This window comes from Canis lupus, chromosome 16, assembly GCF_003254725.2.
Source record: "Canis lupus dingo isolate Sandy chromosome 16, ASM325472v2, whole genome shotgun sequence".
Taxonomy (NCBI): domain Eukaryota; kingdom Metazoa; phylum Chordata; class Mammalia; order Carnivora; family Canidae; genus Canis; species Canis lupus.
The window spans coordinates 54,465,760-54,482,763 of NC_064258.1; the positions used below are offsets into that span (position 1 = coordinate 54,465,760).

Genomic DNA, 17,004 nt, shown 5'->3' on the forward strand with positions numbered 1-17,004 from the left:
TGTTTCTTCCTAAAGCATCAGCTAACATGAACAATCAATTACAAGGCTAGACAGCAAGAACTCTCCTAAAGAGAGTGATGAGCATTACCTCTGGGAATAACATTAAATTTCACGCTTATTTAAAATCTCAGAAGTTATTGTTTATCTTGGGGAAAAAAATTCTTACTTATTGTTTTGGCTCCAATCACAACCGAACACAGCAGCTGGATGTTTGTATTTGTGTAGCACTTTACCATCAACTGTTCGAATAATACTGAAATTAAGTATAGTATGTTAATAGAAAAAACAACATTCTAAACATTATTCATAAAAACAAAGCCAGAACTGAATAATTCGAACATAAATATTTTAGGATAGAGACCTTATCTTCAAAGCACAGGGAACATTTAAAAGTACTGAGTAAATGATATTACCAACTATAAGTTAAGTATATTTACATCAGATAGTACTAATTATGGCCATCCACTTAAATTAATTTGAATGTGATAAATTTTGATTTAGAAACTATTTCTAACAGAACACTTTTAGTTGAGGAAAAACATAGTTTAACACATATATTTTAAAACAATGATATAACTAATATGCATTCAATTTTCAGCTTCAAAATTCTGCAGTTCAAAATTTATATTTCAAACAATTCATTTATAAGTGCTGGTTGCACATACTATTACACCAAGTCCAAGACATGTAAGTTGTAACATTGTTGTGCATATTCTAAGTGATAAAACTAGACATTTGGAGGAACCTCTCTCCCCCAAAGGATCTATTTTAGCTACAAAATTAAAGAAACTCTAATACCCGACTATACCATTTCCATAACACAAGGACTATTGGTTCCATTAAAGAAAAGATGAAGCTGTGTGTAAATTAATGCATTAGAGGGTTTTAAGTCTTTAGAAAAGACCCTCTAAAATATTAGGCCGATGAAAACTTTTGAGGCTACTGGGGAGTGGTAGTGACCTATGCTTACAAATGTGTAGTCATCACGTGTGGTATTTATCAAACCAGTGGGGTCCTCAAAGTACATGGTAAAGCTAATGGGGTATCGCATTAACAAAAAACTCTGAGACACATCTTTTGTATTTTGGTATTTATCGATTAATAAATTTCTTTTCAGGAAAAAAAAATCACTAATATGGCTATTTCCGAAAATTTCAACTTCCTGTGAAGATCTCTGGTTTCCATAACAACTACCTTTTTCATTGAAATTAAAATGTGAGGATGAGAAAATTGGGCTGGGTATTGCAAAACCTAACAGGAGACCATCTTTACTATATTCTCAACAACTACGCATGTCTATACCCCCTGTGAAAGATGGCCATACCTATAGCTACACAATAGCATCATCTTGATAAAAATATTTGTTTAACTCAAAGACAATTCTTTCCCTTACATATATTCCTTGGAAACCTACTTTTGCCTGGTACTTAACAGAATTAAGAAAGCACTTGTTTCTGAAATACCAGGTCAGAGATGTTAGTCACCTTCCAAAAAAAGGCATTTCCCACAGTCATTACTTTATCCCTTCTTATAAAGGCTTCTCATACTTTTTTTAATAATAGCACCTACAAAAGGTGAGCAAGTTTATTTTTCTAAAAAAAGATTTATTTATGTGGGAGAGACATAGAGAGCACAAGTGGGGAAGAGGGGCAGAGGGAGAAGCAGACTCCCCACTGAGCAACCAAGCAGGGAGCCCGATGGTGGGGCTCGATCCCAGGACCCTGAGATCATGACCTGAGCCAAAGGCAGATGCTTAATCCATAAACAAGTTTCTAGAGCACTTGGTATCTCCTGAATCACCTGTAAAACTGAAATAACACTCCCCCAAAAGTGTGGTGAGGACAATTTAGACTCTTAGTGAAAAGTTCCTAAAGTTTCTTTGAGGCAATTCACACACAGTGTTTTACTTATAACTCGGGTAGTATTTTGTTTAGAAAGACATTACTGGTTTATTTATTTTAAGTATCACTGCACACTTATTTATTACTGATAGAGCAGTATGGCACATGCCCATATGGGCTTACCTGTATCTAGGACAGTCGGTAGAAGCTGTACAGGTGGAACCTCATTGACTACTTTGATGTATGTGCTAACAGGACACAACTGGTATTATCTAATGTATCTTTTACAAGCAGTACAACTTCATACATAGTACTTACCAGAAACCATCACCACTGCAGGTGGCTATTCTTTTGGAATCTTTATGACTCCAGGCAACGCAGAATATTCCATTTTTTCCATGCTTCAAAAAATGCAAAATACCTATCAATAAAAAATAATTCACCCCTTTTTTCTCTTATTTATTTACTTCTTCTAGTATTGCTTTTCTGTTAGGAACTTACTCTACATGCTGACAGAGGTATTATTGTCAACAGCAGAAAGCTGAATATATACTTTAAAAATGTAGAAAGCTATCACGCTTAAAAAATAAAACCCCGTGTTAAGAAATCAATTAAGTGGCCCTATTTCTGTTTTTGGAGATGCTAGTAGAGAGCCAGAACTGCCTCCTCAGCCATCTATTGATTAAAGCTCTGCTTAGTGCCTTTTCCAGAAGTGCCAGTGTGGAGACGAAGACAGGGATCTACCGGCTTCCCAACCTAGTGCCACCACAGCTACAGTGTACGAAATAATGCAAGCAATCGTTATTACTGGTCGTTCTTCTAAATTTCAAAGTTTTATTTTTATAAAAACAAAGGAGAAATAGTTAAGATTTTCCCTGTAACAAATCACTCTATACTGACCTGTTCCTCTGCATTCTCGGGCTGGGGAAGGGGAAGGGATAGTTACGAAGGGATAGTTACGACCAGTATGATGAGGATTTGTAAAACCACAAGGAATATATTATACATGGGAATGTCATTCGTCAACTAGGACATGGGTGAGTAAAGGTTGCAATCAATCTATTTTCAGCTTTTATTTAACTTTATATAGTAGTTTAATTGTGGCTGCTGCTAAGGAGAGACTAAATTAACATTTTATCTGGAGTTTTAGGGTGACCTTACTAAAGTGGTCTCCAGTTGCTGTTTTTTCCTCTTTGGGGGGTGGTGAAGGTAGGTAGCTGTATAAAGACTGGTATGAAGTGGAGGCAGTCTCTATACTCATGTAACTGAAGGAGTGGAGGCCCCCCCATCCATCAGCTTTACCCCAGGAAAAGGGCACCTAGGGCTTCTCAGACCCTGCATTTCCTTCTGTGAGACATACGTAATTCAGTTAACTCAAGCTAGCACTGCCCGACATCTATTATCCTAGGTTTAAGCACTTCTGTATCAGCCTCAACTAAGTTCCCGAAAGCTGGGAAGACAGGCATGGGTGTGAGACACCCCTGATGCCAGGGTGCAGTGCCGATGGGCAGATATTGAGGTCACAGAGGCCACGGTGTAGATGTGATGCCTCAGGACAGCATCTTTGATTTTAGGTCAAAAGTTTCTTTCTCAGATTCATTTCTTCTTTGCTTTTTACAGGACTATTATGGGATAAGTGCTGTTCTTGATGGGAGGGCAAAGGGCAGGTTGGGGGGCACTGCTGAATTTATTGTTCTGTAGAGAAAGGGAGGGACGTAACTGTATACAGTCCTTTGTCAACGCTTCCTCTGAGAGGCAACACTGTTTACTGGTGGTTGTAAAGGTCCCCTAATGCTCTGCATCTGGGACAGTGCTGTAGTGTCCCCTAAAAGATCACAGCTGCTTGATCCTCAGAGAAAGATCAGGCTTTTGTATAAGTCTTTCAAAGTTTCAAATATAAGGCATTTTCAAATAAGTTATATATTCAATAAACTTCAACAGTAATCATTGGATATGAATGAAATTTCAAAACAGTGAGAGGTCCTTTCCTATTTCCCTTGATTCACATGCAACATATTATCATGAGATCACATGCGGTGTCCAAATATTAGTGGAACTCCGTAAAAGAGGGGATGACAGTTTCACTCCAGGCAGAAGTAAGTACAATCTGTGACACTACGAGCAGGAAGGGGGGAGGTATTAGTGCTTGTCCTGGAATAACAGAATTCAAGAGGAGGACAGAAATCCAGGAAATTCTAGAATCCAACTTCACCATCTTACAGGCGAAGAATCAGGTTCAAGACATTAGATGATTCTCGCTATGTTTAAAGCTAATTGTTAACAGAATTTAGACTGTAATTCAGAACTTGTCCTGAGTTTAGTCTTTTTACAAATATTGAATATTTGCCCAGATAATTTTGTGGAGGATGATTCAGAATTCCTTTGAATCTCAAATGCAACTTTAGGTGAATTTTTATATCTTAGACCCAACTACATTTTTCAGAGTTCATTTTAACATGTATATGTTCACTTGGATTTTTTTTTTCCAGCAACAGAACATAATGTCGACCTGGTGATTATTAAATTAAGACAGAAAAGCATTTACAAAAATGAGGTGGTATAAGACATTGTACTACTCAGGTAGCAATAAATACACCTTACCTCATTGAATCGTTGCACCATTTTGCCCCTTTTAATATCCCAAATAAAAGCACCATTTCGGGAAGTTGCTCCAGCAATGCAATTTAAATCACCTTGGGAAACAATTTGTTAGACATTATGTGGAATGTTTGCCACAGATATAATTCTCTTTTTTTTAAAGATTTATTTATTTATTTATGATAGAGAGAGAGAGAGAGAGAGAGAGAGAGAGAGAGAGGCAGAGACACAGGAGAAGGAAGAAGCAGGCTCCATGCCAGGAGCCTGACGTGGGACTCGATCCCGGGACTCCAGGATCGTGCCCTGGGCCAAAGGCAGGCAGGCGCTAAACTGGAGCCACCCAGGGATCCCCTGATATAATTCTTTTCAAAACGTAATTTTTGAAAATGTAAGACTTGCAATTTGCAAAGTAATTCTTTTTGAGTTTTTCTTTTGCAATGAAAATTATCAAATGTATGCAAATAGAAAGAGAATGGTATGAAGAATCTATCGCACAGCTTCAACAATTCTCAAAATATTGTCAGTCTTGTTTTGTCCCTCCTGGGTCTCTTTGGAGCATATCTCTGACATTCTATCATTTCATCAATAAATACCTCAGTACAGATGTCTAAAATACTCATTCATTAACATGACCAACCTATCACAATCATAAATACCAAAATTTTCAATAATTCCTCAATACTATCCCCTTTCCAGTCAGTATTTACATTTTTCTTTACATTACATCTAGTAAGTTTTTTTTCTTTTTGGTTGGGAAAGCATTTCTGTAAGCAAAACACATGAAAAAATTCAATTTTTTTTTAAACCAAAAACATAAAGAATGTTCTTTGTTTTTAAGAAATAAAAAAATCTGTGAAAATCAAACTGCTACTAAGTTAGTAGATTATCTAGTATTTAAATATTTTTTGCAAGGCAGTCAAAGAAGAGGATTTCTCCATTAAAAGAAAGGAATGGTGGTCCCATGCTAGTTAGGAATAACACATGGCGGAAATACTTTGTGATAAATGATTATAAAGCTAAAAAAATAAGTCCTTACCATATTTCTAGTATTTTCACTCTGCTCCCCTTTTTGGGTCCTCAAATTATTAAGGAGAAGTTTCCAAATTAATTTATACTTTTCTTTTCTTGTGGGAGCTACTCTAAAATCACACAAGTTATGCAATCCTCCATCCTCGACCCTACTTCCATCCTTATCAACCTTCATTAATCCTTTATATTTTAACCATATTAACTAAAAGTAGTCACTGCTTTTTTAATTTTCAAAAAATTAAAGAATGGCCATTTTCTAACATTTTTACTTTCTTGAGGCCGAGTCTCCATGTAGAGAGTGAAATGATGCTTTAAGTAAGATGGGAGCTCGTGTGTGATGAATTAGAACAATGGTTTTTATGGTTGCAACTTCCTTTTAAGTTTTAGGTTGGAGACTTATGTAACATCTTCTAGGAGGAAGACTGTCTACCTAGGAGCTGCCCTAGCACTGTGTCACTGCCCTGCTGGCCAGGACCCTGCTGCACAGGAGTGGAGGCCACTGCCTGGCAGCCCAGGCTGGAAGATCAAATTGATAGCCGTTCAGACCTGACTCCACCACCAGTCACTATGCTCGTCGTCTTGGATCGGTTATTCAACCTCTTGGACCCTCAACCCTCCTTAATAAATGTTAGTAATCCCACAACAGAAAACAGGGATGACTATGAAGAAGGCAGCAGACCTTCTTAGGCAGAGATCTAATTCGTTTTTTGCCTCCCTTCTTAACTGGTGAAGTAACTTTATGTTTCAATCAGCCTTGTGTCCATATGGCACTAAGGATGTTTTGCTTAAAGGAATGATTACCATCATGAAGAGTTGGAAGTAAACCTTTTTTCTGGATCTTTTTTCCGTCATGCAATTTGAGGGATAAATAAAACAGCAGTACATTCTCAGCCTTTTTGGTATCACAGATCTTTCTGAAAATCTGAGTCCTATGATAATCTTTGACAGATAGAGGCATATATATATATATATATATATATATATATATATATATATATATTAAAACTTTTAGCATAAAATCCGAGATTCCCAGAATCTCTGAAGACATCTAAAACCAGACAGCCCAAAAATTCATGGCTAAACTCCCTGTGTATAAGAAGATATTCTAAAAAATGAGCTATATCGTGGTTATATGTGAGTTTTAAATTAATATGTTACCACTAGGACAAATAAGAAAAGTATTCTATATACTTTATAAAATGAAAAATTCATTTGGGGGTGCAAAATGATATAGGGAAATAATATTTTGAAAAAAATGTCAGAGATAGGTTTCAAGGGCATCTCTTCTTTTCTTTATGTCCGGGAAGGTATAAAAATAGCCTTTTTTTTTTTTTTTCAGAGATCAAACAAAAGACCCTATCTGGCATAAAAGTTCTTCAATATTACAGAGGTGGAATTTATATACAATTACATGGTGGAAGTTGAACTGTGATTTATGTATAATCATTCATATTTACAAACAGATGGATCAGGGAAAGATATGTATGATAATTTGTTTTATTATTTCTTTATTTTCATGTATTTGATTCACATGAAGATTTTAAGGAAAACTTTTGTCACATAAAATGTGTTATACCTCTAAAGGCATAGCTATACAAATGCAGCTAAAATTAGATGGGTCAGGATCATCTCTATTGATTGTGGTTTTTCTATATGATTATGTCATATAGAAAGGCCCAGAAATCAAAGTACCTTGTGCAAGGGGCAGTTTATTTGAAAATCCCACAAAAACTGAGCCAATATATGGGTTGGTACTAATTGGCCTCTACAGTCATCTGGAGCAAGGTGGCAATGTGAGAAGAATATAAATCAAATGAAAATAAAAGTTGGGAAAGTCATTTAATTATATTCTTGATTTTAATAAAATACTTCTTACCTGGAGCCCATGAAAGGGAGTAAATGACCCCTTCGTTCCCCGGGGAGGTGTATACTGCTGTTAATGTGTTTATGTCCCAGACTTTTATAGTGCCGTCAAATGAAGCTGTCGCTAAAAGATTGGGATCATCAGGTTTGAATTTGCAGTCAAAGATAGTTTCTACATGTCCCTAGGAATGCAGCACACAGAAGTCACAACTACTGAGGGAAATTTATGTTATTAATAAACAAACCACAATGTATATAGTCAAGTTGACATATGTACTACAGTTTATAAGTATTTGTGTAATAATATATAACATACACAATTATCTTAGCACAGAATTGGAATCACCATCGTGGCTGAACATTCTCTGTGCTGACCTAGATTTTATTCAACCACAATGCCTCTAATCCCAACTAAATACAAAGATGTTCAAAAAAGTGTCATTTGTCAACCTTAAGAATGCAAAACACATCTTTTTTTTTAAGACTTTAAATTTTACTTATTTATTTGAGAGAGAGAGAGAGAGCACAAGCTGGGGGGAGAGGGGCAGAAGGAGAGGGAGAAGCAGACTCCTCCCGCTGAGCAGGAAGCCCTAGTGGGACTGCACCCCAGGAGCCTGGGATCACATTCTAAGCCAAAGACAGGTGCTTCACTGATTGAGCCACCCAGGCACCCCAAAACTGTTTCTTATCATATGTGAGATACCATGCTAGAAATATATAAAGCAATTAACTATTACTAGTTATTATTTTATTCTAGAAGTATAATAAAAAACAAAATGAAACTGAAACTATAGATCCTTACATGCAAATATCCTCTTTTTTTTATATATCAATGACATACTCCAAAAGAACTTCATCATTTTGGCAGAAATAAGAAGAATCCAGCATAGCCTTGATTTTTCATTAGTCTCATTCAAAATTTTCTAACAACTTTACTCTTTGAATGTTGTAAGGAAAAATATCACTCTCTTCTGACTGGCAGGCATTATTTTTTAAAAGATTTTAATCTACTCATCAATGAGACACACACACACACAGAGAGAAGCAGAAATACAGGCAGAGGGAGACGCAGGCTCCATGCAGGGAGCCCGATGCAGGACTCGATCCTGGGACACCAGGACCATGCCCTGGGCCAAAGGCAGGTGCGAAACCGGTGAGCCACCCAGGGATCCCCTGGCAGGCATTTTTAAAGTGAAAAAAAAAAAAAGACTGAAATAATTTATAATCGAGGAAAATTTTAGTTTTTATAGACTATAAAATAACATAGTTTAATATAGTTTAATACGAAGATATACACTCAACAGAAAGCCCACTGAACTTAGATCGCATAACCACTCCTTTGCTAATGTTGTTTTTTACAAATTTAAACATTTTCTTATTTTTTCTCCCTTCAATTTCATAAATTTTTTGGAAAGTAAATGGTACCTTAAAGTATAGAAAGAGTTTACCACACTGGAAAAATATTTTACATGGCAAGAAGACTAAAAAATCTAGAGAATATCTGCAAAAGGAATATATATAAAAATAAGCTACACATATATATATTATTATATATAAGGGTGATTAAAGCTCTAGATTCCTTTTCTAAAATTTTCTACGGTGAAAAAAACCAACATTTAAAAGTTTCTTGAATGTCTAGCTGAATCTAATGCAAACCTGTAGAAAATAAAAAAGCGTTTTTATGCACTCTGAAATACGGAGACTTAAAGCTGATTCTTGACAAATATTAATTACAGTACAATATACATTATTACATGCCTCCATTGGTTCACAGATTCATTAATTCAACAAAACTGATTAAACTCTTGCTATGTGTCAAGCACTATTTTAGATGCCTGGCACCAAGGTAAAGGTACTTTACCTTTGTAAAGGTACTGTACCTTTTGTGCTTGTATCCACAGCACAGAACCAAACCAGTCATGAACGTGAGTCCTGTATTATATTTTATATGGAGGCTTAATGATCAGAAGAACAAAAATTTATAGAATCACAGAATCGTGTTGCTTTGGTAATAGCAACAAATCTTAGAAAACACTGAATCTGACCCTTTGTTCATTTCACAGACATGAGCAACAAAGCTTGCAGTAACTGGCAGAGATGGGCTTGTCCTTCCTCCTGAAAGAATATTTCTCATTTTGCTTCTAAAATATAGTACAGCAAATGTAATTTTCCAATACTATATGAAAGATCAACAGGGTGTACACAAAAATGGGAAGACTACCAACCATGCAGAGTAATCGTGATAAGCTAAAGAAAAACATTAATATTTAAAGAAGTTTAACATTTAAAATTCAAAGAACTGTCATAGTTTTGTCATCCATCATTCCATACATAGTCTAAAATGTTTCAGCGAACCAAGATAAGGTCCTAACATAGAATTCTTTACAAAAGTAACTTTAACAATCTTGATATGTAAGTAAAAGTAAACTTCATGAACTAACACATAAGTGTTGTGTATAAAAGAAGGAAAGACCAGACACATACCAAGTCCCTAAGAAAATCCCATTTCTTGGCTCCCATGTCATAAAGTCCAACTCCACCATCCAAGAAACAGCACACCGCATGCCCAGGAGGAAGAGAGAATGCCTGATTCTGTGTCAGAGTCGGGGGTGGAACTGCTTCACTTGTTGAGGACGTATGATGATTTTTAGTTGGAGACTGGGTTGAAACTAAAGAAGAAGAAAATACACAGGTAAATATTTACAGCAACAGGTTCCCATAAGCTGGAATGAAGCCACAGGGCTTAATTTATAAAGATTTCCCTTTATTTTCTTTTACCCAGAATTTCTCAGTGAACCGTTAGGCAACAATCACATTTTCTGCCAGAGAAGTACTTCCTCAGCACTGCCAAAAATTATACAGATGTAAATGTAAAAGTGGACGCTATTGTGAAGAGGTGTATAAACATGCAGGTGGAGGAAACTGGATGAAAATTAGTGAGGAACCACAATATGTTGTGAATATTTGGTTTCTTATGGCCCCATAAATTAAAGCACAGCATGATTACTTTCTAATTAGAATCTTCTTTCAAAATGCTGATTAATGGCTTACTTCCCCCTACACACACAAACATGCATAACAATGTCTTTATTTTAAAGCTAATAACTCTCTTCCACTAATTTCCAATCTAATGAAAATAATTATTTTTAAGGCTCCTTATAATTCACTGTAATTTAGCACCCAAATTCAGAATCACAACTGCCTGACATACATTTGCATCTCAATTTTTCTTTCTTCTTCCTTGGGTTTTTTTTTTCACTGTTTATTCACTTCCATTTCTCAACTTTAAATTTTATAAATGTCTCTTATGTATATCCTTTGTCTTGTATTTTATCTTCAAGAAGTTTTTCCTTAAAACATGAATATTCTCCTTGCAAACATAATTCAAAATAATGATGCTGCTGGAAATGATCAGACCAATCTATATTTTTTAGACCAATCTATATTAATTACATAGTGAAATACAGATAAATATTTCCCAGTAAATTCTATTTTTAATCCAAATATGATATTCCTTATTGCATTCATTTGGATAACAGTCGTTTCTCAGACTCTGAGAATGACAGCAAGTCCAAATTAGCATAAACTACTAATAACAAATGAGGCATTTGGTTCAATAAAATACTGCTGATGGTTTCATTAGAATTAATATGTTCATTGGGTGGTTTTTCTAATATTTTAATTTATTGACAATGTGGTTAGTGTTGACACCTTTTATGCACCTATGTATCTGTAAGTTATATTTTTAAAGAATTTGGTGAGTATGTCTACAACTAAAAATTTTCATTTTCACATTAATTTTTATTCCACACTTTGTTACTTTAAAAAATTGGGGGGGGGGGACAAGATGTCTAACAATAGGCCTGAAAAGATATGCTTAATAATGACAAGATTGGTATATGCTTCTTCATATTTTTGGTTTTTTCTCTAATGGGCAGGGGCTACTCTTATAACAAGAAAAAAAAAAAAGAAAAAAAATGAAAGAAGAGAATCTGTAATATTTCAGTCATCCCGTGATAGCAACCAAGAGAAGAAAACAAAAAACTTTAAAAATGTACAGGATGCATAAACAATATGCTGGCTTCCAGCATATTACTTCTCTGTCCCTAAGGTTTCTATACCCTCTAGTTCCCAGGAATCAGAAGTGTTGGACTCCACAGAAAAACTTAAAAAAATTTTTAAAGATTTTATTTTATTCATTCATGAGAGACACAGAGAGAAGAGAAACAGAGAGAGAGAGAGAGAGAGAGAGAAAGAAAGAGAGGCAGAGACACAGGCAGAGGGAGAAGCAGGCTCCATGCAGGGAGCCCGATGTGGGACTCAATCCCGGGTCTCCAGGATCACAGCCTGGGCCGAGGGTGGCGCTAAACCGCTGGGCCACGGGGGCTGCCCAAAAAACTTAAATTTGTAAAGTCTGGAGGTTCAAGCACAGATTGTCCCCTATTTTCCATTACCCACTATATTTGCTACTAAATTTGCAACCAAAATAACATTACTTTGAATAGCCCCTTGGTGTATGTAGGTTATACATTCTCTCACACACACACACACAATGGAATATTACTCAGCCATAAGAAGAATGAAATCTTGCCAACTTGTGATGAGCACTGGGTGTTGCAGTAAGTGATGAATCACTGAATTCTACTCTTAAAACCAATATTGCACTGTATATTAACTAACTAGAAATTAAACAAAAACTTAAAAAGAAAAAAAAACAGATTCTAGATGATTAAAAAAAATGAATAGCTCTTGCTAATTATTTAGTATATTATAAAGACAACAGTAGTAAGGAGGAGTCAGTAACTCTCGACTGCTCAATCACTACATCCCCTTCCCCGTGTTCTTCTCTGACCCACACAAAGATGAAAGCACTACCAGGCACACACAGTCATCAGGCCTGGCTTACTTGGAAGTCAATCCCTTTTCTCTCATGTTTAAGAAAAATTCAAATTCTAAACCTCTCCCCAAATTCCAGAGTTTTGCCTTAATAGCCTAAGTGCCTTTTGTTATTTTTTCTTAATTAGAGAAGCAATAAAAGGTAACTGGAAAAAAAAGTACACAAAAATAAAGAAAGAATATCCAAAATAGCAACTACTAATCCAGTGACATCTGGTATTCAAACATGGAATATGTGTTCCAGATCCTATATTTCAAATATTTAGGTTATTTCAACTTTATTATAAACCCTACAGTGTAAGAGCCACACTTAAAACATTAAGTCTCCTTGTTCAGACTAATTTTATATGATCCATTACTCTTGATATTTCTTGTTTTCACCAATATCATTTCCTCATTTTCCCCATGTAGATAATTTGAGATTATCTTAATATTCTCATTTATTAGCATTTTAAAAATGTACCTTGGCTCTAAATATTTTCAACTTAGTAATATTAGCTATTGGGTGGCCTTGATGGTTCTTTTAGTATATATATATTGTCAAAGGCCATTTTTTTTTTAAATCTGCTTTTCAATGGCATATAGTACTTGGCATTTGTATCATTCTATCATTCATCTTATTTGATAGTAGTAAGTTTGACATTGAAAAATATTAAATTTTGATATTTTTACTTACACTTTTTTCTTGGAGGAGAATTAAGTACATGTAAGCAATGAAACCCTGTTTTCTTTAATTTAAAATTCTCAATAGGCGTTGTTTTTGAAACATTCCAAACACGCAAAACACCCACTTGAGAATCTAGTCAAATCAAGAAAAAAGAGTTAACTAATTTTACTTGAAACATAAAATGCCCATACATAAAAGTAGTAACAAAAACGTCAACTTACAAGATTTTTAGCACCACTTATCGGCATTCTTCAAACAATATTATGCAGTAACACAAAGAAACAGATGAAATGCTATTCATCCTTTAAATTTTTGGCTTATTTTGCTTTTTTCTGTTCTGAATCCTTTCCTGTGGTGAAAAACTGCCTGCTTTGGCAGCTTCCTACAAAGGTCATTATCAGACTTTGATCCCCCCAAAACACCCCACTGACACACTTGCTCTAGGAAAGCCAGCTACAAAAATTTTCTACACATAATATTAAATGATACGTTGTCTTTGACAGGTCTGTAAACTGCTTCCTTGCAACCAAGACTGCCAAATGTACCAAAAGACCAATTAGACAGCTCTCTCACTTCCAGAAAATCCCTCCTATCATATATAACCTGCTTTGGAAAACATTTGGGCAGTTCCTCAAATAATTAAACAGTCACCATCTGACTGAGCAACTGTACTCAACAGAAGAAAGACATGTCCACACAAAAACCTGTGCATCAATGTTGTCACAGCATTAAAGTAGAAATGGGTAAATGTCTGTCAACTGATGAATGGATGAACAAAATCGGTCACGTCCATACAATGGAGTATCGTTCGTCCGTAAAAAGGAATGAAGGACGTACACTACAATGTGGATGAACCAGAGAAGCCAGACACATGTACTGAACGATCCATTTCTATGAAGTGTCCAGACAAGGTGAATTCCCAGAGACAGAAGGTAGGTTAGTAGTTTATACACACACACACGTGCACTTGGGGCCACAGAGAGGGGTTCATGAAGAGTGATGGCCACCAGCAAGAGTCTATGGGGGCATGAGAAAACGTCCACAGGGCGGTGGCGGTAACGGTCGTACATCATTGTGATGACACATCACTGAACTGCACGCTTCAAAATGCTGAGTTTTATGGCATGTGAATTTTAACTCCGGAATTAATGACAACATATTTAAAATATTCATGTCTATCATTAATCATGTCCTACGGAACGAAAGGCAGTTATGATGTGTAAGTAAGACTCCATCTACTTCCATGCATAATAAATATAAGTGTTCAAAGAAGTAAAGAATTTCTTCAAGACAGTTCCAAGGATAAAAACTCTCTTATTTCACATTGCGCAAATATGGGAAATAGTTATAAAGTAGCTGAAAGTACTCAGTCTTTCAGAGGCCTCTCTCTTTGATCCTAGGAAAACAGGAGAAGGGAAGGCACCTGGGTGGCTCAGTTGGTGAAGCCTCTGCCTTGAGCTCAGGACATGATCCTGGGGTCCCCAAGTCAGGCTCCCTGTTCAATGGGGAGCTGGCTTCTCCTTCTGCCTCTCTCTCCACTTGTGCTCTCTGTCTCTCTCAAATAAATAAATAAATAAAATCTTAAACAAAAAAACAGTAGAAGGAGTTAATTCCTAATTATTAGCTTAAATGTCCTCATCTTCCTATCCCGTCACTTCTTAGCTTTACTAATTCTTTCAGGACTCGGGAAAATCATAAAGGAACTTCCTTTCAAGCCATAATGATAAACTGCATTTTCATTTCCAACTTAGGTTGAAAGTACCGTGTCTACCTAGGTACCCATGGTCACTGACTGTCCAAATTATCAGTGAGGCTCACGGAGCTCCCATCTACATCAACTGTCATTCTAGTCAATACTTCTACTGTCATCTTTCCATTCCCGAAACTGAATTGTCTTTGTCTTCTATACACAAACACAAAAACATGAGCACGTGTGTGCACATATAGAATACGTTCCAATTTATTACTGGAAACCTGGAAAACTGGGCCTTATTTTCACTTTTTAAAAATATTTTATTTATTTATTTGAGAGAGAGAGAGAGAGAGAGAGAGAAATCACAAGCAGGGACGGTGGCAGAGGCAGAGGGAGAAGCAGACGCCCCGTGGAGCAGGGAGCATCATGTGGGACTTGATCCTAGGACCCTGAGACCTGGACCCGAGCCGAAGGCAGACGCTTAACCAACTGAGCCACCCAGGCACTCCATTAATTTCATTTCTATTTGCACTATGTTAATGACATACAGTAAACTAGGCATTTACTATAACAAATGATAATACTGGGATATTAATACATTTTACACAAAAGTAACCAATAAAAGAGTAGAATTTCCCTGACTCACACAGAGAATACACATATATTTAAAACTCTGGGGAACAGGGTCAACTTACCCCCAGTTACAAACATCCCAGGAGCACTGGGAACCCAGGCTAAGCACTGAACAGAAGCTGCTGCACTGGGAAAATTAAACGTCGTTATGCAATAAAGGGATTCTGAATCTAGCAGGCGAATTCCAAAATGCAAATTAGCCACCAGGAGATAATCTGTGGACAGTGGGTCCCATTCCAGGGCTGTCACTGGATCCTCTTCGTCTGTCCCTTCAAGAGATTCAGGTCTCAGAACATGCTTCTGACTTTTATTACCTATTAAGACATAAAGAAAAAGATCTTAAACAAAACACTCAAAAGAAAAGCCACAACTGAGATGCTATTACTTTCCTCTCGGCACACCAGTGGCCTCTGAGAGTACGGGGACACAGATCTGGCATTTCTGTGCAGAGGTCATCATCAACACATGGGTGCAGGGGGACGAGAGGAAGGTCAGACTGAACTGCTGGATTTGGCAATCTCTAGTGCCCTGAATGTTCCTCCTATTTGTTACTGAAATCCCAAGGGAAAAGACAGATTAAACAACACCCATGATCTTGTCATCAACTGTGATTTCCAGTGAGTGATGGCAGTGCAGGCAAGGGAAGTGCTTACCAAAAGGAACACCCTGCTGTGATTAAAAGCACACATCTGCAGCCCACCGCCTGGGTGCAAAGCGTCCTTCCACCACCGACTGGCTCTGCTTTCCCAGACAAGACATGGAACCTCTGTGGGCTGCTCAGTGTTTTATTTGTATAATGGAGAACGTGACAGTACTTAGCTCGTGGAGTTTTGTACAAGATTAAGTGACTTAGTCACTCCAAGTGCTAAGAACAGTGGGGCCTGTTACAAGCAACATATCAATATTGACTGTCACCCCTTCCTCACGCATCACAGCAGGTGTCATAACCATAACTCACTCCTGACAACCAGTACAAATACGGCAGCCAGAAAAATAGGGACATAAAACATGCAGAATTAAATGAAGCAAAGGACTATCAAGCAATCCTCTTGTTTCTTCCAAATTTAGACATGAGTAGCAATGGGGTAAAAGTGCTTCTGCAGTTACCCCAGGAGGGGCTCCAATTAGGCGCCCCCCCCCATCCCCTGCCCTGGTCCCCAGAGGAAAGGCAGCAAAACAAATGGTGTTTAGAGACCACAGTCTTCACAGAAAGACTCAACTCCTCCCAAGTATTACAAACGCTGTAAGAGGGATTTACTAAGCAATAACCCAACTGACAGATACCATAGCTCCTTCTGTAATATCACCATTACAGATGTTTTTTCAACATATCGGATTATAAAAGCAGAAAAGAATAAATCTCCGTGGATGTATAAGATATCTGTAAAATGAACTGAAAACCTCACAGTTTCTGGGTCGGGATGAAATTTGTCAGAATACATTATTCTTTATGATTTTTTTTTAAATATTTTATTTACTTGAGAGAGTGAGCGAGAGACAGCACGAGTGTGGGGGAGAGGGGATGGAGGGAGAGGGAGAAACAGACTTCCTGCTGAGCAGGGAGCCCATGTGGGGCTCGATCCCAGGACCCTGGGATCATGACCTGAGCTAGAGGCAGCTGCTTAACCGCCTGAGCCACCCAGGCACCCCTATTCTTTATGATGATAACCTTGCATTTTATTTAGAATTTTTGCATATAAAATCATTGTAGGTACATGTGATGTTTCTTTTATTTGGCTTTATCAAGTTTTTGCAATCATCATCAAGAAAATTTTGCCTCTTCT

The 17,004-nt window shown here is 36.9% G+C and overlaps 1 protein-coding gene across 7 annotated transcripts in view; it reads right to left on the bottom strand.

The window, feature by feature from the left end:
* Positions 1–17,004, bottom strand: part of WDR17 (WD repeat domain 17) — a 113,043-nt gene that overhangs the window by 42,470 nt on the left and 53,569 nt on the right. For all 7 annotated transcript variants that reach the window (XM_049094907.1, XM_025434042.3, XM_025434041.3 and 4 more), the window contains 7 exons: positions 15,283–15,534; positions 12,904–13,026; positions 9,816–10,000; positions 7,345–7,513; positions 4,443–4,534; positions 2,160–2,242; positions 167–253 (listed from right to left, as the gene is read on the bottom strand). In XM_049094907.1, coding sequence (XP_048950864.1) covers positions 167–253; positions 2,160–2,242; positions 4,443–4,534; positions 7,345–7,513; positions 9,816–10,000; positions 12,904–13,026; positions 15,283–15,534 — 991 coding nt within the window. The remainder of the gene's footprint in view (positions 1–166; positions 254–2,159; positions 2,243–4,442; positions 4,535–7,344; positions 7,514–9,815; positions 10,001–12,903; positions 13,027–15,282; positions 15,535–17,004) is intronic.